The 22,487-nt window shown below is 36.2% G+C and overlaps 2 protein-coding genes and 1 pseudogene across 3 annotated transcripts; 2 read left to right on the top strand and 1 right to left on the bottom strand.

Moving 5' to 3' along the window:
* The first annotated feature begins 5,226 nt into the window (after positions 1–5,226).
* LOC143557508 (uncharacterized) lies at positions 5,227–10,911 on the top strand. Of its 2 annotated transcripts, none has more exons than XM_077046568.1 (13): positions 5,227–5,462; positions 6,136–6,270; positions 6,362–6,388; positions 6,588–6,678; positions 7,284–7,327; positions 7,523–7,621; positions 7,861–7,918; positions 8,012–8,064; positions 8,183–8,284; positions 8,373–8,438; positions 9,067–9,185; positions 9,266–9,437; positions 10,524–10,911. In XM_077046568.1, exons 1-13 carry the CDS (start codon positions 5,331–5,333, stop codon positions 10,584–10,586), a joined length of 1,161 nt encoding a protein of 386 aa, XP_076902683.1. In that variant the 5' UTR covers positions 5,227–5,330; the 3' UTR covers positions 10,587–10,911. The 2 variants fall into 2 exon arrangements, with proteins under 2 accessions (XP_076902683.1, XP_076902684.1); XM_077046569.1 differs by having other exon boundaries at positions 5,303–5,462; positions 6,130–6,270; positions 10,524–10,909.
* Positions 10,912–10,958: 47 nt separating this feature from the next.
* On the bottom strand, positions 10,959–12,675 carry LOC143557509 (uncharacterized; annotated as a pseudogene).
* Positions 12,676–17,053: 4,378 nt separating this feature from the next.
* Positions 17,054–21,481, top strand: LOC143557507 (uncharacterized). The gene is made up of 11 exons (XM_077046567.1): positions 17,054–17,128; positions 17,236–17,469; positions 17,577–17,781; positions 17,889–17,979; positions 18,055–18,200; positions 18,314–18,557; positions 18,641–18,745; positions 18,834–19,016; positions 19,101–19,305; positions 19,967–20,450; positions 21,157–21,481. Exons 2-11 carry the CDS (start codon positions 17,241–17,243, stop codon positions 21,251–21,253), a joined length of 1,989 nt encoding a protein of 662 aa, XP_076902682.1. The 5' UTR covers positions 17,054–17,128; positions 17,236–17,240; the 3' UTR covers positions 21,254–21,481.
* The last annotated feature ends 1,006 nt before the right edge of the window (positions 21,482–22,487 follow it).

Genomic DNA, 22,487 nt, shown 5'->3' with positions numbered 1-22,487 from the left:
GGAAATTGTCTGCCGTCATGGTACTCCTTTGAGCATCATATCCGATCGCGATGGCCGTTTTATATCTCGCTTTTGGAAATCTCTCCAATCTGCGTTAGGAACTCGTTTGGACATGAGTACTGCATATCATCCTCAGACTGACGGACATTCTGAGCGAACCATTCAAACCCTTGAGGATATGCTTCGATCTTGTGTTCTTGATTTTGGAGGTAATTGGGATTCACACCTACCTCTGATCGAGTTCTCTTATAATAACAGCTATCATTCCAGTATCGGTATGGCCCCATTTGAAGCACTTTACGGTCGAAAGTGCCGTTCACCGATTTGTTGGAACGAAGTGGGTGAAGTTCAAATCACATGACCCGAACTAGTTCAAGAGACAACCGATAAAATCGCTAAGATCCGTGATCATCTGCTGACTGCCAGAAGCCGACAGAAGAGTTACGCAGATCGCAGGCGGAAGCCTCTCGAATTTCTAGTTGGTGATCTTGTTCTCCTCAAAGTGTCCCCCTGGAAGGGTGTTGTCCGCTTTGGGAAGAAAGGTAAGCTTGCACCTCGTTATGTTGGTCCATTCAAGATTCTTGCGAGGGTAGGAAAAGTTGCCTACAAGCTTGACCTGCCGCCCGCGCTCAGCAATGTGCATCCAACTTTCCATGTATCCAATCTCAAGAAATGTTTAGCTGACGAGAACCTCCACATACCACTTGATGAAGTTCAAGTTGATGAGTCTATGCATTTCGTTGAGAAGCCTGTTGAGATTATGGATCGCGAGGTAAAGCAAACCAAGCGCAGTCGCATCCCTATTGTTAAAGTTCGTTGGCAGTCCAAGCGCGGAGCCGAGTTCACTTGGGAAAGGGAAGATCAGATGAAGATCAAGTACTCGCACCTTTTCTCTGTGCATCCTACTTCGAGATAAATTTCGGGACGAAATTTCTTAAAGTAGGGGAGACTGTGACAACTGCCCGATCCGACCCGACCCAGGTACCCGTTTTCGAATCCGATTATTTTTATGATTTAAAATTTGTTTATTAATCTTTGTAAATTTAACATTAAATAAATTATATATATATATATATTTTTATATTACTTACTAATAATAATTCCTTCCCGCCTCTTCTTCTTTCTTGTCGCCGTCCCGCCTCTCTTTTCTCTCTTGTCGCCGTCCCGCCCCTCTGCTTAACCCTTGCGCCTTGAACTCCGTTTTTCTCTTAACTCTTTGCTTGTCCTTTGGTTCTTCCCGCCTAAGGTTGTCTGCGCAGCTCCACGCGCCAGACTCCTTACAAGGAAGCCTGCGTGAAGACCAGTTGTTCCTGCGATACGCGAGGCGAGCTGTTCTCGCAGCGCGCTAAGAATTGTAGTTCTTCTCGCAGCGCGCTAAGAATGGTAGTTCTTCCCGCGACGCGCTAAGAATTGTAGTTCTTCTCGCAGCGCGCTAAGAATGGTAGTTCTTCCCGCGACGCGCTAAGGATTTGTAGTTCTTCCCGCGACGCGCTAAGAATGGTAATTCTTCCCGCGGCGCGCTAAGGATAATAGTTCTTCCCGCGGCGCGCTAAGGATTGTCCTCTGTCTGCCTTCGCCCTCGCGCGTGCGCTCGAATCTTCTCGCGCTAGACCTTAAGCCTTTCTTCTGTTTAGGTCTGTCTGTACTCTCTTGGAATCTTATCTTTTGTTTGAACTCTTTAGGTCAGTTCCGACATCTGTCCGAAAAGCCACTTTCGGCGCAGCATGCGCACCAATCCTATTGGTTGACAGAAAAAGTGACTGACATTATCTTTTGGAAATCTTCTTTTGCATGCCTTGAACAGTGTTTTCCCTGACTCCTCCTATGCTTTGACCTGTAACCTGTCAGCTTTTCCCCATCCCCTGCAGCTGCCGGCGTATCTTTTTATATCTTTTGCTTTTGTCTTTTTGTACTTTTTAATATCTTTTGTCTGATTTGAGAATATCTTTTTCCTCTTTTTAAGGGATTGTGTTCCCTAGGGTTTTCCTATAAGTAATACTATTTTCTTGTTATTTAACACTACACACACAAACACTTAAACTCCTCTGCTCTCTTCTCCTTGCCCTCTGCCGTTGTTCCTCAGCCGCCTCCTCTCTCTGCCTTCGTCTTTTCCCTTGTCCTGCCCAGATTTCCGGTAATATATAATATATAATAATTTGTTAAAGATACATATTACTATGCTAACATATATTCAAGGCATAAAACAAATCATTAAACCAATAACCTCTTATTTATAGGTTAACTTGTGCTTGTTTAAAAGTTGATTCTTGCATTATCTTTCCACACACCTTTTTCAGGTGAGTAATCTCGTACCTAATCCCTTTTTATTTTTAATGTTTTGGGATGTTCATGTGTTCGTACAAACTTGAGTCTTAAACTTGTTTATAAACTTTTGTCGCGCAAAACCCCATGTGTTATGGACGTAGACTTGGCTGTTTATTTGTATGTGTGGATCATTAACCGTCTTGTCGGCCTATTCCGCAGTTTTCATGGATCCATTAGATGAACACGGGAGAACTATCGTTTATGATTTCTCTTTTGTTTACACTTGCACAGTTTTCTTGTTTTTGTGCTCAATTGGGAGCACGGATTGAACTATGAGCTATGATCTAAGGCTTGATCACAATCTGATTACACCCTTGTTGAACACCAGTTATACACATGATGCGCGCAGATATTGTTATCTATTTATATGTATTACACTTGATTTCTCACCGACACACAAGTGTTGACGTTTTATTTTAACACATGTTCAGGTTTGCTGTAGCTGTTTCTGGAAGCTTGAGGACACATAGGATGTTTTCTTTCTTTTGGACCTAGTTTAAAATGTAACAAGACAAGTTTATGTTATTTGAATATTTTAAGTTATGATATGATTAATGTTACTTTATGTCATGTTCTGCGCGTGCGCAATGAAATGTATTTATTAAATATTGACACCCAAATAGTGTCGCGAGTAATGAAACAATACGTGGCGCCCCGATGTATAATCCGCCATCGGTCGGGGTGTTACAACAAGGGGTCGTGCACCATTGCATTAAACCAATCCCCACATATCTACTTAACAGAGGTTAAGTGAAACTAATGAGTAGAATACCGAGACCCGATTTCGAGCAAACTTACTTTTAAAAAACCGTTACTTTAATTTCTCAAGTATTTGCATTTTAAACCTCAAACTTTGATTAATTATTTAACTTGTCATTTTATTTTACTTTAAAGTCATTCAAGACCATCTTCTAAACCGAAACCCTTTTAACTCATACCTCATTCGTTGAACTTATTATCCCGGTGTATCACAAACAACCCTTCAAGTTATTTATTTCACATGAGTAATCACACTCCCCCTTTTTACGCTTTCATACTTTTGGGGTGGCATGCATACAATATTCAAACTTACTTGTTTTATGATTTCATTATCAAATCCACAATTAAACATTATGTGTTCGCACGAATATTTGCTCGATCTTTGTTTATGCCTCAAATTGATTATGTGCATGAGTGTTTACTTTTATGTTGTTGTTGAGCCTCAATAAGTATGATAATACGCTCCCCTAACTATCCCACCTTAAGTGCGGATAGAATAGGGCCTCATTCTTCGAGTATTTTGGTTGTCACCAAATAGAAATGAGCCACAATTATTTACTTTACATTCACAATGGTTGTTTTCTTTATTCAATTTACACATATGAATTGTGACTTTTGCCTCGTTATATACATACGTCAAAACTAGTGTATTGCTCACCAACATTCGTGTTGATCAAATCTATGTTTATGCATGCTACAGGTTTACTATTTGATTGCTTGTGAAAATTGAAGACTCATTACTTAGATCATACCTTTAGGATACTTTAAGGAATGTTGTGTTGACATAATTGTTTGTATTTTATTGTGAACAAGTTGCATTTGTGATTATTGAATGAAATAAACAAGTTGAGTAAATATTGTCACTTTAATAGTGTCATCGCGTTCTTGAGCAATTCGTTGCACCACGACATGTTCCGCCGTCTTTGGTCGGGATGTGACAGAAATGGAACGCATTTCGGTTATGTTCGAGTTGGTTAAGAGAGGTATTATGGTGACGTCGGCGGTGTGCCCGATTTGTGAATAAGAGGTGGAGTCAGTTGAACACTTGATGATATCATGCCAATTTGCTCAAACTATTTGGAGCGTGATTTCCTCATGGTGTAAGGTTCCACCTATTCTTGTTTTTTCGGTTAAAGATTTGTTGGAGCTTTATCGGTTCACTCACCTTCCAAATCGGAAAGCAAGGCCTTTTATGCGGTGTGTTTAACCATGCTTTGGTGTCTTTGGCGTGCACGGAACGCGCTAGTATTTAAAGAAAAAGTGGCCAATCTATGTAATGTGGTTGGGGATATCAAGGCGCTTAGTTTCTTATGGGTTAAAAACCGAGGGAAGAGCATGGGTCTAACATGGGAGAAATGGCGGGGTTTTAATTTTTGTGTTATAATTGGGTGGTTGGGTGGTGTATGCCAATTGTACTAGGCATACTTAGTGATAATATTGGGGTGATGATTGTTTTGTTGTTATTAGCGTCTTGCTTGTAAAGATAGGTATTTTTATCATATAGTTTGATTGGCCGTTCAAAAAAAAAACATTCGTTGGTTTTCCCATATAATAATAGAGTTAATTACGTAAACGGCCCCGATGGTTTTCCAAAACTAACAGGTTTAGGGCCTTACTTTTAGAGGTAACAAGTTTGGCATTTGTGGTTTAGTTTTGCAACACTCATGTGTATTATTGTACTAACACTGGGCGCGTTGATGTTACGCAATTCGTAGAAATTTGAAGGAATAGGGATTTAAATCCCTTCATAGCGTGTTCGCTTGTATATAAAAGAAATAGAAATTTTAAACTAATTCAAATCAAATATGGGTTAATTGGAATTCAAGAATCCTTCCACTTTTAAAATAAAGTAAAAGTGTTGGAATGTTTAATTTGATTTTGGTCAAAAGGGGTTTTGGGTAGGAACAAGTTCGGGTTGATACGAGTTTTGGATCGACGCAGGTTCGGGTTGGCACAAGGTTTAGTTCGGCACAGATTCATGCCGGGACAAGTTTCGAGTCAGGATGTGTGTCAATCGGAACCGGTCCCATGTAACAAAAGGGTATTTTGGTAATTTAAATAATTACAGTGGGAAAGCGACCACGACTGCTGCAGGAGAAAACGTGGACTTGAGCCACACATTCAACCACCGCCTCCACCTGAATTAATTCCTCCACCACTTCATCGTTGCATTCTAGCACATTCATCATCGTAGATCACAGAATAAAACTCATTTCTTCATTCAATCAGTATATGATCATTTCCAAATGTCGACAGCGGCTTTCAATTCTTCACTCTGCAGATACTATATCGATGCATCACTGGTTGAAATTAGGTCATATTTTAGGCCTGTTGCCTCGATTAGTTGTAAGCTGCCTAATAGTTTAACGCTTTCTCAGGTACTCCGCTGTACTAATCAAATTGCATCTAAATGTTATTTTGTTTTGTCAGTTATTGTAGAGTTTTACTTTTGTGTTATTCAATGGAAGACCATTGATTTCATTAACGAATTAGAGTTGGCTTGATCTAGGATTTAGATCTAGAATACTTAATATGTATGTTGATTTTTATTGTTTCAAATGAAGATACAGTAAGATAATTGTGAAATTGACATATGCTGTCACAAGCCTTCTGGAAAGCACTTGCTGCCATCCAGGCGATCCGGTGGCCTTTGGGCGAGATTCAGATTCTGTCCAAATGCTGAAAAGTTTGGCAAAGTTCTACAAATTCCAAGCAAATTGGTCTAAAACCTCATGAAATCATCCTAAACAAGCCCGAATCATGTCTAAACCCCCCAAAAATTGTATGTGTATGCTACGTGTCATGTTTTCTTGGGCCCTCGCTTTATAAGCGCCTAGGCTTAAGGCTCACCCTTATTGCCTTGATTGCGCCTTTGACGACTATAATATTATGAATAGATGTCGATCTTTGACACTTGTTTGGATTCCTTTCCTTATTCATGTGTATACTATTCTGTATGATATTAAGAATTTATGATTCATATAATGTGGTGTTAATGCTATTGATAACTATTGCCTATTGGAATTTATAACTTTTGTTTCCTAGCTGTAGAGTGGGACATTATGCGTCCAGCTGTCAGCTAAGGGTAAGTCAAGGAGGTCATCTACAAGGTCAAACATTCAGATGACGTTAGTAGATGAAAGTTATGGTAGACAGAAGGTCATAATAACGCCATCTGAAATATTGGTAATGCTGTCGTTTTTATGTAAGAGTCAATATGCACATCTCGAGAAGGTTTTTGCAAGCATACTAATGCTATTGCTTACTTCTTTTGCAGGCATATGATCTTGTTCAGGGACCTCTTGTAAGTTCTATAAACTTCTATGTTATCTCATTAATGTAACTATGATATTGTTTATTATATACATATGCCTCCAATAGCTATAGGGAAAACATTTGTGTATCGGTGTATGTATTCATGCTTGTTGAAAGTTGTCACAAACTCACAAATGTCTTTAATCTTATGCTTATGTTTTACTTCACGTCTCACGTTCTGTACACAGGTTAGATGGAGTTACATTGCTGACAAATCAGTACCATGCCCACCAACAGCTGTTCTTTTGCATGGCATTTTAGGTAGCCGGAAGAACTGGGGTAGGTAGATGTTTATATTGTAAAGTAGTCATGCCAGTGATGTATTCGAATTGAGTGATAGAAAGCTAGCACAAGATGTTGACGTACATATTTAGTTGAGTATGTTGTCTCTTCTACTAGTCTCCTACAGGTCATACACTGCATTGATGAGGTCCAAATGTCTGGACTGGAGGTGGCGAAACGGGCTGGTTGGGTTGGGTTGGGGTTGGGGTTTGGCAGAACCACACATATTTTTCATTCATTTTCTTTTGAACTTTATAGATAAATAAACGAAAACTATATCTTTTTCTATTACAATGATAACCCACACATACACCTGTGATGAAGTTTGAACCCACAACCTTTGGTTAATGGCACACACTCAGCTTGGGCTATGTTTTGTTGGCTATTATTAATATAGGAATATAGGTTTTTTAATCTATTTGAAACACCATGGATTGTGACTTTTGGCCACTTGTATATAAATTAGATAAAGATAACCAAGTAGGCAAGGATATAAACCTATGACTTTGTTATGTTTATTCATTTGTTCTTACTCTAGTTTTCCTTTGGGTTCTACCTAACATGTATGAAATCTGATTGATGCTCTTTACTATGTATACTAGGAACCTTTGCGCGGAGATTAGCCAAGGAATTTCCAAACTGGCAGGTTAGTTAATCTTCACACTACAATTACAATCCACTCTTAGTTTTGGAAATTTCTTACATAGTAGTTATTAAAGACTTTAAGCGACGGTTGATGTTTTCTGCTCCAACTTAATCAGTGTAAAGTCAAAACTACAAAGGCATGTTTGGATAATTGGATGCCACACTTTCAAATCTGGTTTATTTTTATTGTTCACAGTTTCTCTTGGTTGACCTGCGCTGTCATGGTGATTCAGCGTCTATCAAGAAGACAGGGCCTCACACCGTTGCCTCAACCGCTCTTGATGTCCTAAAGCTGGTGAGCACTCTTTGTAGTTTTCAAATCATGCATATACATGTGTATACAATCACACAAACTTATCCCAAAACTTTTCTTGATAATCTGAATGTATTTTATATACTTAAAGTTTCTTCTCCATGAAAATTCAGATTTGTGATTTGTTTATGAAATGAAGTTAGTTTGAAGACATGCGTGCTAGTCGAATTTCCTATTTAAAGTTAGATTGACTTTTATCTCTTTTGTTTCATCTGGAGTAGCTTGGTCAATTTAGAGTAACACCACGGGTCATAATTGGTCACAGCTTTGGAGGAAAAGGTAACACAAACTTAATATGACAACCTTACAAATTCTCACATTTCCTATTCTACAATGTTACCATATCATTAACAACACTAGCGTCTGATCCAGTTGCATTGAGCATGGTTGACCAAGCTGCAAAACCACTTGCACGGCCTGTCAGAGTAAGTCCAGATATCTGTATATGATCAAACCATGTTAAAATTTGTGGATAACTTTGTCTAAGTGATGTGAAATTGGTAATATATGAATATCCTCACGTGTTGCTTGTCGTTTCTTAAGGTTTGGGTTTTAGATGCTACACCTGGAAAGGTTCGAGCAGGTAGAGATGGAGATGATCATCCTGCTGAATTGATCAATTTTCTAAATGCATTTCCAAATGAGGTGTGTTGAATGAAGACTTATGCTTACATGACTATCCTCTTGTTTACTCCAACAGTTTAACTTTGCTATTGTCTTTTCTTCAAGGAAGGTCGTATCAAAAAGGGAGGTCATCAGTGCTCTTGTACGTGAGGGATTTTCAAACGATGTAGCACAGGTAAATCTTTTGAGACAAATACTAAAACTTGCATTTTTTTTTTATTTTTTTTATTTTGCCTTTTTTATTAGGGCATTCTTCTTTTCTAGTTTAGAGATTGAAATCTAGTTTTGCCTTTATAACACTATGATAGGTTTTTCTTACATGAATTTCCTTTCTCCTTTATAACACAATGATATGTTTTTCATGAAACTTTCACAGCAAAAATATGCTGTGTAGGTTATGTAAAAAATAGGAATATTTGGACCTAGTTTTTAAAATTATGATATTAACAAAAAACTAAGGATTGCAAAATAATTGAAAAAAAAAGTATTTGGAACTTCTTACATACAAATGTCTATGTGTGTGTATATAGACACACTGACACACACACACACCCCATTTACATGTATACTTTGAAGTCTAGAGATGCTCCAGAGAAGATAGGATAACTTAAGCATGTATATTAATATGAAAGAGAGTTAAAAAAAATTGCAGTGGGTATTTGCAAATATTATTCTTTTTGTTGGTAATAACTATAATTGTTTTGTGATATTTGGAATTGCTATGCATAACATCCCTCTGGTTGATAATTGTTTGACTTGTATAAATATATAACACATATTACATTTTCTTCTACTTATTTCAGTGGGTCGTTACAAATCTTCGGCCAACCAACACTTCTAATTCATCTTCTGGATTTTCTTGGATATTTAATCTTAATGGAATTGCTGAAATGTATCAATCTTATGAAGATACAAATTTATGGTACTAGTACATACCTGTCTCTTAACTAATTTAAGGTTTGTAAATGAATGACTATGTAACTATAAGTTGATTGGATGCAGGGGTGTGGTGGAGGATTTACCTCGAGGTGTACATGTAAATTTTCTAAAAGCAGAAAGAAGCTTGCACAGATGGGCACTTGGTGATCTGCAGAGGATTCATGCAGCTGAGGAGCAAGCTTCTCAGGAGGGTGGTGGAGTTGAAATGCATGTTCTAGAAGATGCTGGCCACCGGGTACGTTTTCTTGTTCTCAATTTATTCTCCTTCTGCCTGATAATCACAATGAATGAATCTTAATGTTATATTATGCTCAGAAAATTAATTCACTAATTGGTTACTAGTAATGCAAGGAGGAGTATTAATATGTTTTATGATCCATTTGACTATTAGTGATAATTTGTTTGTAGTGGCATTAACAAACTTTAACCCATTGCAACCCAAAAGGTAAAATGGTTGGTTTGGTGGGTTTGTTTTGTTTCATATAAAAGTTCTGCCATAGCACAACTAATTATTCCTAATTAACCATAAATTACTTTTGCTTTTGTAAATTCTAGGTCTATTCATTGCCAACAATAGCAACCAATTAAGTATAATGAATCATGAAACCAAACATGTGCAAGTGATACCATGTTTAAACCAAAGTTGCAATTACCATACAAAAATCTCAACTTTGAACAAAATCAGCCAACTCTTGTAAGGGTTTGTATCATCAAAGCATTTAACATGAGTTTGGTTCATAATTATGGAATAGAAAACAAGAATAATATAGAAAGCATAGGCAAAGACTTTGAATTGATCCAATCTTGAGCTTGAAAACTTTAATGGCTGTCACCTGAAGAAGAGAGCAACGACAATGAATGGATTTTGTTACTTGGAATCTTCAAAAAAATATGAAGCTAATAAGCATCATATTCGACATTTCCATTATTAATAATGTCTAAAATGCAGGATTATCTACTTTAAAAACATGTATAACTTAAGAGTATATCAAAGTATATTTGTTTCAAAGTCATTGTTGCTCGTCTTCTGAAAACTATGTTTATAAAAAAGTCCTTATGCATAAGAAATAAATGAGTTCACGTGAAAAGTTATTATAATTGAGTTGTAATATATTATAGTTCACGCTAACAAAGATCCGTCACTAACGTCTTAACTTTTAACCAACACTCGTATATTAAGAACACAGCATCGTTTAGAGCGTTTTAGGATATCTTCATAAAAATCTACTGATTTATTTGAACTGCAAATGTTACTCCTACTCATAAAATCTACTGCCGCCTGTATTATTACTGACAAGTGACAATATGATTTTGTTTTCAGGTACATGCTGATAATCCAGACGGGCTTTTCAGGATTTTATGCTTCTCATTTGAAGGAGTCTGAATTCAGAAAACCTGGTTTGGCTATTTAAGTTGTTCTTAAGTCATCATCTTAAAATCTTGTGCCATGTTTTCTCATGCAACTTTTCTACATTTTTCAAATCCTCTGCATCTCATGCTCACAGATCGGCTTTTTCACTGTTGTACTTGCATAGACTGATTTGACATCTAAATTGGAGGTCAAGGATAATAGTGTCTCTTAAATGTTTACCTGATGAGTATTTTATTCAAATTAGTTAGATTATTGTTTTAACTCGTATTTAAAAGTATTTAAAATGCTACTTCATATAGTTTCTTATTTCTATTACACATTTGGCCTGTTTTATTTATATACTTAGTATATTTTTAGTTCATTTTAAGGTACAATAACCGTTTTAAAGTCACATCAAATTCACAACATTACAACAGGTATATATGATTGATATATACATGCCCGAATTACTTCTCTTTGCCTATGAGCCCAACAGTGTAGGAAACATGAACTGCAAGTGCCGCTATCATCAGAACACCCACACCCACATTAACCAGCAACTTCCTATCTTCATTCACCAGCCCTCTCCTTGCAAGTATGCCCTGTAAACCGCCACTAATCACTCCTGAATTACTTGGTTTTCCCTTACTACCCTCGGAATCCCTCTTTGTTTCCTCTTTAAGTATTGCTTCTTTTCCCTTTCCTTTGTCCAAATCCATCTTTTTGCGAACATCGGGCTTCTCAGCAACTTCTTGTTTAAATCTGCCCCTTGCTTCTGGCGCGGGTCCTGATGGCTGTTGTTTGGTAGGTGTAGATGAAGATGTTGACTTTGGTTGTGGTGGCAAAGTCTTGTCCTCTAAACGAATATTAGATGGCTGTTTGGTTGGCGTAGATGAAAATGCTGGCTTTGGTTGTGGCGGCACAGTTTTGTCCTCTAAACGAGTAGTTGGTAGCTGTTGTTTGGTTGGTGCAGATGAAGATGCTGGCTTTGGTTGTGGTGGAAAAGTCTTGTCCTCTAAACGAGTATTTGGTGGTTGTTTATTTGGTGCAGATGAAGATGTTGGCTTTGGTTGTGGTGGCAACGTGTAACTGGTTTGAGGTTTTGATGGTTGTTTGGTTGGTGCAGATGAAGATGGCTTTGGTAGTGCTGGCCAAGTGCTGTCCTCTGAACCAGTGGTTTGAGGTTTCGACGATTGTTGTTTGGTCGGTGCAGATGAAGATGTTGGCTTTGGTTGTGGTGGCAAAGTTTTGCCCTCTAAACGGGTAGTTTGAGGTTTATCTGGTTTCTTTTCTTTTGGTTCTTCTTTAGGTTTCTTTTCTTTCGGTTCTTCTTTCGGATTCTGCGGTTGTTCTCTTTTAGGGGCAACCCGAGCCATGGTGGTGGGCGGGGAGGCGGTGGTGCATTGGTAATCTTTCTAGGCATTGCAATTGTTAGTATCCCACCATCAAATCTTGCACTTATACCGCTTATTTCACAGTTTTCAGGAAGTCGATAATCTTCCTGAAACCGAATCCATTTATTTTCCGAAACCAAACGCTCACCACGAACTCTAACAATGTTCACACCTTCAGTCGTGACCTTAATATTCTCTTTTTGAAAACCTAAAAAGATTACAAAATCAATTAAAATTTAAACAAATGTATCTAACTTGGCAAAATCATATGAAGTTGATGAGTTTACCAGGGAGATACACAAGAGGGGTGTCATAACCATCTTCCCCTTCAGACATGGGCTTGAATTGTTCGAACACACGATTGACGATCAAGCGCGGTGGACGGCTGGCAGTATTACCCCTACTACCACCCCTTCCTCTCATTGCCATTTTTCTGACGTGTCAAATCTTTGTATATATATGTTTGTACGTGTCTGTGAGTATGAAATGCTTGTATGTATGTTCATATATATATATATATATGGTGTTGATGCAAGATAAATCAAAGGTTAGGACGTGGGGTTTATAATTACTTGTGGGTGAAGGTATACCAAAATTTTGCTTGATGTTGAGGGTATCTGAGTATGTATTCTTGTTTGGAGCTCAACTGAATGCTTGTTGGTCCATCTTTCCTATAGTTCACTTGACCCAATTCACCAAACTAGCCCATAGGATCATTATCCACGAAGCAAACTGTTAATACATACATTTTGTAATTTTGTATATTATACACGTTTTTTAATTAACTTATGCATTATAAAAAGTTATATCTACATAGTCATAACATATACCTTTTAGTTAAAACTTGTAAATAACTATCTTAAATAACAAAGTCGGTGCAACGGTATATGGTTCCTTTTCGATATATACTTATATAGTCATAACGACAAGTTCTCTACAAATGAAGAGAATCGCGTGAAGCACAAAAATATTTGTACTCGTTTTATAGGTGAAATATAAAACAATTACGCAAGAACATAAAAATATATAATGTGATTCTTTGTTGTGATTATCCACTTAAAGCTTGATTTTAATTTTTATAACTAATGTAATATTAAATTGGAAAATGAAGGTTGTGAGGAGCAACCATCTTTAGCTGATGCAAGTTCAATGTGTGTGTTTGGATGTTGCCCCGCGTTGTTCGTGTAAAGATTGAAGAAAGGGAGGATAAATTAAACATACATTAAGGGTGGTTGGCAACGTATTTTTATTTTTTAGGCAGATTATCTTCTATCAGTATTCATAAATTTAAATAATCAGATTTTATTTATTTATTTTTGCAAAATATATATATACTTTTTAAGAGAAAAAAGAAATACACATTTACATCTGCTTTTTAGAAGCATAATCTAAATGCTATGAGGGGCACTCTAATCTCTATAGTGGTTAAAATTAAAGAACACAATGGGATGATCAATAGCCGGGTTTGAGAATTGGGATTCCTTTGCAAGGTTTCTTGGCTCCTCGAGTCCTTGTCTATAACCTTAGGTGGTTAAAGTTTACATGTAGGGATTATTCCTATCACTTTAAAATCAGTCTCAAACAAATTTAGAAAACCAACCATAAATATACAATAACAACCATACTCAGTAAAAATCCCACTAACAACAAGTCGTCAGCAGGGTCTAGGGAGGGCGAGATGTAGGCAAACCATACCTCCATCCCAAAGGATATAGAGGTTGTTTCCAGATAGACCCCCCCGGCTCGGAGACCATATGCATGAGACCAAGTAAAATAAACACAAAATTCACACTAAACCTTTAAACCATAAAGGGAAAACATATCTCTATAATAAATAAATAACTAAATAGGTAATAGTAAAATACGTAAAGTGATGATAATAAAAATAGATAAATAAAATAATGATATTAGTAATGAATACTATATAGGTGTTACAAGATACTAATTTGAGAATAGGATATTATAGTAATATATCATTTATCCCTCGAAATAAGGTAAAATAAGCCTCCATGATAGGATTTTAATCAAAAGTCTACATTTCACCTAAAAGCACTTAACCTTAATCCTACGTCTCTAAGAATTTCTATCCTCAACCATGTCCTCGAAGAGGTGCAAATCTAGCAAATCATGCTTAATCCTCTCGACCCAAGTCAATTTGGGACGTCCTCTATCCCTCTTCCCCTCTATAGTAATATTTTCTACGGATCGAACAGGAGCCGTCGTCTCTTCTCTTCACATGCCAAACCATCTCAATCTCCGTTCTCTTATATTATTATAGATATGTTAGCCATCCCTAATCTCTCTCGAAAAACATGTTAGTTATTCGATCCAATCTTGTGTGCCCACACATCCACCTTAGCATTCTCATCTCTGCTACCTCGAGCTTACGCGCATATGACTTCTTGATGGCCCAACAATATGTTCCATATGACATCGCAGGTCTAACTGCGACCCTATAAAATTTACCCTTTAGACTGGTTGGGAATCTATTGTCGCACAAAACTCCTGTAGCCGCCCTCCATTTACTCCATCCTACCTGGACACGATGTGCCACGTCACTATCTATTTTCCCGTAAATATAAGATGTTAAAATGTAACTCATCATTTATTTTCTTTAACAAGTTAAAGAAATGAAAACAATCTATTCTATTTTTAATATTGTAGAATGTATTACCCAATTTGGTTTCAATATGAGTAAACGAGTACAATATCGGATTTAGGTAATATACTCTATTAAAAAAAGACCGTAGGGTTGTTTGGTTCACATAGCCTATTAAACTAGAATCTATTAGATTTGAAATTTACTGGAATTGTAAATATTTCAGAAGAACCATAACCCATAATGCTTTTAATTAACAAAATAGATCATGTCTGGTTTGTATACATGTTAAAGACATCGGAGCATGGTCATGTTAATGATGGTCGTAATAGTGGCATCGGTAATGTGGTGATGTTGATTATGTTAGGGACAATGGGGATTACAATGTGGGCAGTTCGCGGGTGAGCGATTACTATAAAGATAAAGATGACAACAAGACTAAGGATATGTAGTCGAGACATATGTGAAGTATGTTATTTTTTTTTACAAGGGTCTCTTATTACAAAAACTTTTTTTATCTGTACCAAATTATTTAATGTGATAACAAACCCAAGTACCCTCGGTAACTTATGCCACAATTCAAAATATAATATCAAGTAGATCCTTAAAAATCGATAGAATTCAATTTCATGAAATAAATATGACATGGCCTAATCATGCACAACAACCTAGGCAAACACACATGCCAAGCACACACAAGATTCAGCCAATCCACACGTTCTAAAACATGTATTCTTCACTATGGCCCCTTGTATTTTTACTATTTCCAACTTTAACCCAAAGCTTTACAAGTTTATACATACGTAGAAAGCAGAAAGAAACAAAAACAGGCGCATGTGGCTCCACGTGAAATGTTATTGGGACGTTAACCAGATTGTTTTTGATGCACCGCCCTTCTCTTTTTCTGTATGTTCAGAATTATAGTCGTCCATGTCTTCAAGCTTTTAACCGGAGTGTCCTTGTTGAGCTTATAAATTAAGCAAAGCTGTTAAACATGAGAACATTTTTTTAGAGAGCTAAACAGTAAACACGTGTTTCTCTCCTTTACTTTAGATACATTTAGATTCCTGACCCCTGAGGCTGAATATTTTTACAAGAGTTCAACGGCTTGTAAATAGTATTCTTTTGGCCCCTAAAACCCAATGTTTTGTTTTTAGTAGGATCGAATTTGCTATGCAAAAGGAGGTTGCGGCGCAGATTATTGTCCTTTTACCTGCCACTTTATTGTAACATTTTGAGTTTATCAATGACAAATTAAGATAATGTATACGGCTACACACCCAACCAGGTCCGTCTTCGATAATCGTTAATTTTTTTAGGCCGAAAGCGAAATTTTTTTAGGCTTTAAGTAAAAGGGTTTTTTATTTGGTTTAAACAATCAAATTTTTAAATGAGTTTACATAGTTATGATTTAGAATGTGTAAAAAAATTTTGTTTATAAATTTCGGCTTAAATGAGTTGAATGATTTGATTTAAACATTAAAAATACATATATATTTTTTTTAACAAAAATATGTAACTTTTTTATAAATTCAGGCCTAGCAGGGTGATCGAGCCGAGGGTCGTTGACCATCCTGCCCTCCTATCCAAGTCAACCATGCACCCAACAAGCATAGCCGTCTTTGAGAATTGCTAAACACTTCAAGCTCGAAGCGAATAAAAAAAGTGTCTTTTAAAATATAAACTCAATAACTCATTTATATTTTTTTATAAAAACAATGTCATGCCTAGGAATGAAAACCCACAACCTCTTGGTCTATAGACCAACATTCTTTCCACTACATCGAAAAGTTATTTTGTAGGCTTTTGTTTTCAAATATAGGATAAGGAGGTTGCGAGAACTCTTAGAAACTCCATTTGATATATATATTTTTTTCATATATATTATATCTAAGTTAAATTTACTAGAAATTTATTTATTTTTTTCACGAGTCGTCTATAAACATGTGTAACGCATAGTTACGTTACACATTCATGATAAACTCTAACAACTCGTTATATATGTTTCAATAGTCGAGTCATTCAAAAAGAAACTTTAAATTTTTTTAAAGTAAATATAATACATATGAAGAAAAAGTTAAATGGAGTTCTGTCGAGTTCTCACGACTTGTAGTATATGAGTTTTCAAAATATCAACATATAGAGCTCTAGCTCGTGTTTACTCAACTCAAACTAGGCTCGTGATTTCGTGAATGGTCACTAGTGTTTACGATCTGATTCCAAGACTTTTAACAAATTATCTGAACCAAATTGCTATAGTTTCCTATAAACTATTTTGATGATTTATATAACTTCTATAAAACTTTAGTTTCAACATTCATGTATTTTACTAAAATTTCAATCTTTTAAAAGTTGATGGAGTGTAAATAAGTGAAAAAGTGAGTGTACATGAGAATAATAATATTTAAAAACTTTGAGGGTGTGAAATGAAATTAAAAAAAAAAACCGTCATATTATTTCAAATTTTCAACAAAAACCGCACTTGCAGCTGTAACTCCATCCTGTAGAACTCACTCACCTTCAACTTTCAGCAGTATCAAGTACTATTACCACTACTCACTCCATTCAATCTCTATCAACAGGTATCTGTTAATTCTGTTTATGAAAATTTAAGAATCTTATGAACATTATTTAAACAGTCTGATTTGATTTTGAAATTAGTAGTTATATAATGTTTGATGTGTTGCAGTGAATATGCTTAGATCAATGTCAATATCACATTTAGGTATGATGATATTATTATCATTATGGTTAGCTGTTGCCACAGTGGCAGATGATGTTCTGTATAAGGATCCGAATCAGCCCGTTGCGGCTCGAGTGAGAGATCTATTGGAAAGAATGACAATGAAAGAGAAAATAGGTCAAATGGTTCAGATTGAAAGGCTTGCAGCCACTCCTGATATTATGAGGCATTACTTCATTGGTAAATAAATAATGTATCTATTTAAGTTTATAAATTTGGTTTCGGGTTAGTTCGATGCATAACAAAAAAATTGGGATTTTTGTTTTTAAAATTGTTTTTGAATGCAGGAAGCTTATTAAGTGGTGGAGGGAGTGTTCCCAATCCACACGCAACGGTTGTTGACTGGATTAATATGGTCAACGAGTTCCAAAACGGGTCGCTTTCTACACGATTAGGGATCCCGATGATTTATGGGATTGACGCGGTTCATGGACATAATAATGTTATTAATGCTACAATATTTCCACATAATATTGGCCTTGGAGCTACCAGGCAAGTTATAGCTGTACAAGAAAATATCTCTTAACAAACTTTGTAACAAACTGTATATAAAAGTACAATAATACCCCTGTACATAACTAACTATGTAACACATACAGGGACACTGATCTTGTGAAGAGAATAGGTGCTGCCACTGCTGCTGAAGTTAGGGCTACTGGAATCCCATATGCATTTGCTCCTTGTATTGCGGTTAGTATATGCTAAAATATTAATAAATGGCAAGCGTTTGTTAATATATTTTTTTTGTTGAAAATATATTTATAGGTATGCAGAGATCCAAGATGGGGACGATGTTATGAAAGTTACAGTGAAGATACCGAACTCGTTCAAAGTATGACCGGCATTATATTAGGATTGCAAGGTGAAATCCCAAAGGGATCACGGCTCGGTGTCCCATATGTTGCTGGAAAGTAAGTACCATCAGTTTTAGTTACCAGTGAACCAAACGGCCCCGTGTTTAAGCTAACTGCTATTATTATTATTATTATTATTTACCATATTGATTTGCATCCAAACATGTTAGGAACAAGGTTGCAGCTTGTGCAAAGCACTTTGTGGCTGATGGTGGGACCACTCATGGCATAGATGAAAACAACACTGTGATAAATGAACACGATTTGTTAAGCATTCACATGCCTCCGTATTATGACTCTATAATCAAGGGCGTGTCAACCGTCATGGTGTCATATTCCAGCTTGAATGGTCAACGAATGCACGCCAATGGTGACCTTATTACCGGATACCTTAAAGACAAACTTGATTTCAAGGTATTTTTCTATTATCATACCAAAATATTAACTTATGTTATTTTAATTCTCATTAGTTATTACTGACTGTCACATATTATCAGGGCTTTGTTATCTCAGATTGGGAAGGAATCGACCGAATCACTTCCCCTCCGCATTCAAATTACACTTATTCTGTTCTAGCTAGTATTACTGCTGGCATTGACATGGTTAGTATATAACCATAACTATATGCCTATATGCATATTTTTGGTTCGTGTTATATTAATTTGATAATGATTTCAAATTATTGAACAGGTTATGGTCCCGAATAATTACATTGAGTTCATCAATGATCTTACATTTCTGGTCAAGAACAAGTTTATCTCAATGGACCGTATTGATGATGCAGTGAGCCGAATTCTACGGGTCAAGTTTACCATGGGCCTGTTTGAGAACCCTCTAACCGATTTCAGTATGGTTAACGAGGTTGGAAGCCAGGTCAGTGAGTTATACAACTCAAACTTTGTAAGTGACTCGTTAAATTTATTGAATATGTCTGTTTTACGGGTATGAGAAATATAGGCACACCGAGAAATAGCAAGGGAGGCGGTTAGGAAATCATTAGTGCTTCTGAAAAACGGGAAAACGAGTGATGACCCAATGCTGCCCCTACCGAAGATGGCATCTAAGGTTTTGGTTGCTGGAAGTCATGCAGATAACTTGGGCTACCAATGTGGCGGGTGGACAATCGGTTGGCAAGGATTTAGCGGGAATGGAAACACAACGGGTACGTTTATCTTACGGGCCAAAAGCCCGCGTTTAATCACCAGAAAGGAAAGTCGGTTATTGCTTTCTTGTTGCTCGAGGTAGCAAAATGGGCGGATCAAGTTTACCATGGCCTGTTTTAAAGTAAAGAAATTTTGAGAAGTTTGTGGATGGCTCGTCTTGGTTGGTTTTTGGCTCAAACCAAACCAAAAACCAAAAATTCGGTTTTTGGAACTGTTTGGTTTTTGGTTTTTACAATGGGTTCAGTTCGGTTTTGGGCTTGGCAGTTTTGCGCCGAAAAAGGCCCATAATATGAATTTGGGCAAAAACTTTTGCGTCTGCATTCTTTTAAAATTATAATTAACCGATTATTACACATTTGAACCTCAAAACTTTTTGGCCCCGCCATTTATTAATTTCTTATAAACTACTCAAAGTCGGGTTTTTTCGGTTATATCAGTTCGGATCAGTTTTTTCTGTTGTTGGTTATAGCAAAACCGATACATAAAACCAAAGCGTCGGTTTTTTATTGGGTTCGGTTATGTCAACTATTTCGGTTTAGTGCACACCCTTAAGTTGTAATGCCGTATGCATTGAAACTACTTGACCTCTTGGTGATTAATACAACCGTTACTACAGGAATAACTATACTAAAAAATGTATCTATTACATCTTAACTGCAGGAACAACTATTCTTAACGGAATCAAATCTGCAGTTGACCCGACCACCGAAATATCCTACATGGAGAATCCAACTACCGAATTCATCAAGTCCAACAACTTCTCATACGCTATAGTTATAGTTGGTGAACATCCTTACACAGAAATGTTTGGTGACAGTTCAAACCTCACAATTGCAGACCCCGGTCCAAGTATCATCACAAACGTTTGCGGGAACGTGAAATGTGTTGTGGTCATCATATCGGGTCGACCAATTGTGATTGAACCGTATATTTCGGTTATTGATGCTCTGGTTGCAGCCTGGTTACCAGGTTCTGAAGGCCAAGGTGTGGCTGATGTGCTTTTTGGTGACTATGGGTTTACTGGTAAACTTTCAAGATCTTGGTTTAGAACAGTTGAGCAACTACCAATGAATATTGGTGATGAACATTATGATCCACTTTTTCCTTTTGGATTTGGACTCACAACAAAATCAGTTACTGAAAGGTAAAAATTTGTAATAAATTCTATTAATATTTCTTTTGTCTCTATAGCCATTTGATAGAAGAATTTGACTATAATTTGAATGGCATAGTTTTAGACCCTTATGAATATCTGCAATAAATTATGAAGATTTTTCTAGGTAACCATGAGAACCCATTAAGGAAAGCTCACAAACCCTACCTGGGGTGTAAACGAGCCTAGCCCGAGCTCGTGGCTTAACTAACGAGAGCTCGAGCTTGGCTCGTTTCTTAACTATTATTTAATTATATACATCTTTGATAACTTTTTAATATATTAACTTTCTTGGATAACCTAATTATTACTTAGTCATTTTTATTATAATTTTATATATAATAATAATTATTATATAAATATATATCTTTAATAAGTTAAATAAATTATATATAAAGAATAGGGGCTCATCTAGGCTTGTACGCTAGCTCGAGCTTCACAAGTGAAGCCCGGACTCGTTTACAAACAAGCTTTTATTTAGCTTGGGCTCAGGCTCGTTTCGGCTCGATTTGAGCTTTTACTCTTTTAGTGAGTCAATCTCAAGTAACTCACGAGCAACTTAGCTCGTTTACACTCCCAGGCCCCACCAATACCCTGATAACCAGTGGGACCAATAGGTAAATTATAATGTAATTTAATTTGAAAATCTCTGGGGATAATGAAAGCTACTGGGAATGACCTTGTTTTGACTTTGCAGGTCAATATCTCATGGCGTAGCTATAAGACCATTTGTCCTTGCGGTTTTGGTTTCAGTGTTCATCAGTTTAAGTTTATCGCGCAGGCACATTGCCTAATTTAGCGGGATAGTTGGCCTCAATTGATCATTTGTAGAGTTTAGGGGAATTCTGTGAGAGGGTTGAGTTTATTAGAATTAAGATATTGTTAGTTATGGGGATGTATGATCCAATAATGTGACAATTGAGACTACTGGATGCAATGCCATTATTTATTACAATCTTGAAGGTTTGGTAGTTAGCTAATATTGTTTTACTCTCTGTGCATGCATGCATATAACCGAAAAATGAAGTGCAAAGTTTTGAAGGTTATTTTGTCATTTCAAAGTCAATGGCCAAATACATGAACTGAAATGTTGGCCAATTTTGTAATTTTAACCTATAAAAATTTGGATTATGAAATCGTTTAATATTTTAATAAATTAAAATTAGAACAACTAAATATTTTTATTTTTTTATAAATTATTATACACACTTTTCAACCATTTGATAACATCCATCATGTGGTTGAAATATTTCTGTCAGGTCTATTATACTTGTTCACGAATATTTCATCGTTTTATATGTGTGTATAGTCAATGACTTTAAAAATAGTTCTTTAATTTATAATTGTTTAATAGTTTTATATTTGAATTTTTGCACGGTACAATTGTTCAAAACATAGTATATATTACTCTCTTAGTTATTTTTTAATTAATCCACACTTTCTAAAACTACACATAAATCTACACCAATATTCACTACAGGATTAAACCGGATTTTTAAGTAAACACATTATTTATTTTCTAGAAAATGTGGAGTGGGAACAAGAGCAAACTAGTTTTATACCCGTCCGGTGGACGGATAGTTTGATGTCATAATAGCAAAACTAATTTTCTATAAATTTTAAACAAATATACTACTTATTGTAAAATAAAAATAAAACTTGTTTCACTAATGAGTAAAATGATGACCAGCTTCATTAAAAGAAACAAAAACACAATGAAAATCATTCAAGTATCTATCTAGGCATAATCTCCAATAGAAAAACACATCAAATATAGATTCCAAAAATCCGTTCCATGCCAAATGTTCGCGAGTGTATTGAAAACTCCAGTATGTAGTCTTATATTTTAGCCCTCTCTAAAGAGTTGGCCACACTTGAAATTCCTACATCAAACATGCTTCAACGCAGATTCATATTCATCCTGCAATTATACAAATAAAAGAAAACAACCCGATGGTCATAATGTTTATAAAACAATACCAACGGATGTAGGATAACAAAAGATGGAAATTTATACCCCAATGATAG

Source organism: Bidens hawaiensis, unplaced genomic scaffold, assembly GCF_021521415.1.
Source record: "Bidens hawaiensis isolate Kalapana, Puna unplaced genomic scaffold, B.hawaiensis_p1.1 tig00018993_1, whole genome shotgun sequence".
Lineage (NCBI taxonomy): Eukaryota > Viridiplantae > Streptophyta > Magnoliopsida > Asterales > Asteraceae > Bidens > Bidens hawaiensis.
Note: the sequence above shows the minus strand (reverse complement) of the source record. Positions and strands in the feature narration are given on the sequence as shown.

What these genes read in the sequence shown, in the direction of transcription:
- LOC143557508 (XM_077046568.1), top strand. Translation starts at nt 5,331, where the DNA reads ATGTCGACAGCGGCTTTCAATTCTTCACTCTGCAGATACTATATCGAT. An exon ending in TAACGCCATCTGAAATATTG is followed by an intron (nt 6,271 to 6,361) that starts GTAATGCTGTCG and finishes CTTCTTTTGCAG; the next exon opens with GCATATGATCTTGTTCAGGG. An exon ending in TATGAAGATACAAATTTATG is followed by an intron (nt 9,186 to 9,265) that starts GTACTAGTACAT and finishes GATTGGATGCAG; the next exon opens with GGGTGTGGTGGAGGATTTAC.
- LOC143557507 (XM_077046567.1), top strand. Translation starts at nt 17,241, where the DNA reads ATGCTTAGATCAATGTCAATATCACATTTAGGTATGATGATATTATTA. An exon ending in GTCCCATATGTTGCTGGAAA is followed by an intron (nt 18,201 to 18,313) that starts GTAAGTACCATC and finishes CAAACATGTTAG; the next exon opens with GAACAAGGTTGCAGCTTGTG. An exon ending in AAGACAAACTTGATTTCAAG is followed by an intron (nt 18,558 to 18,640) that starts GTATTTTTCTAT and finishes ACATATTATCAG; the next exon opens with GGCTTTGTTATCTCAGATTG.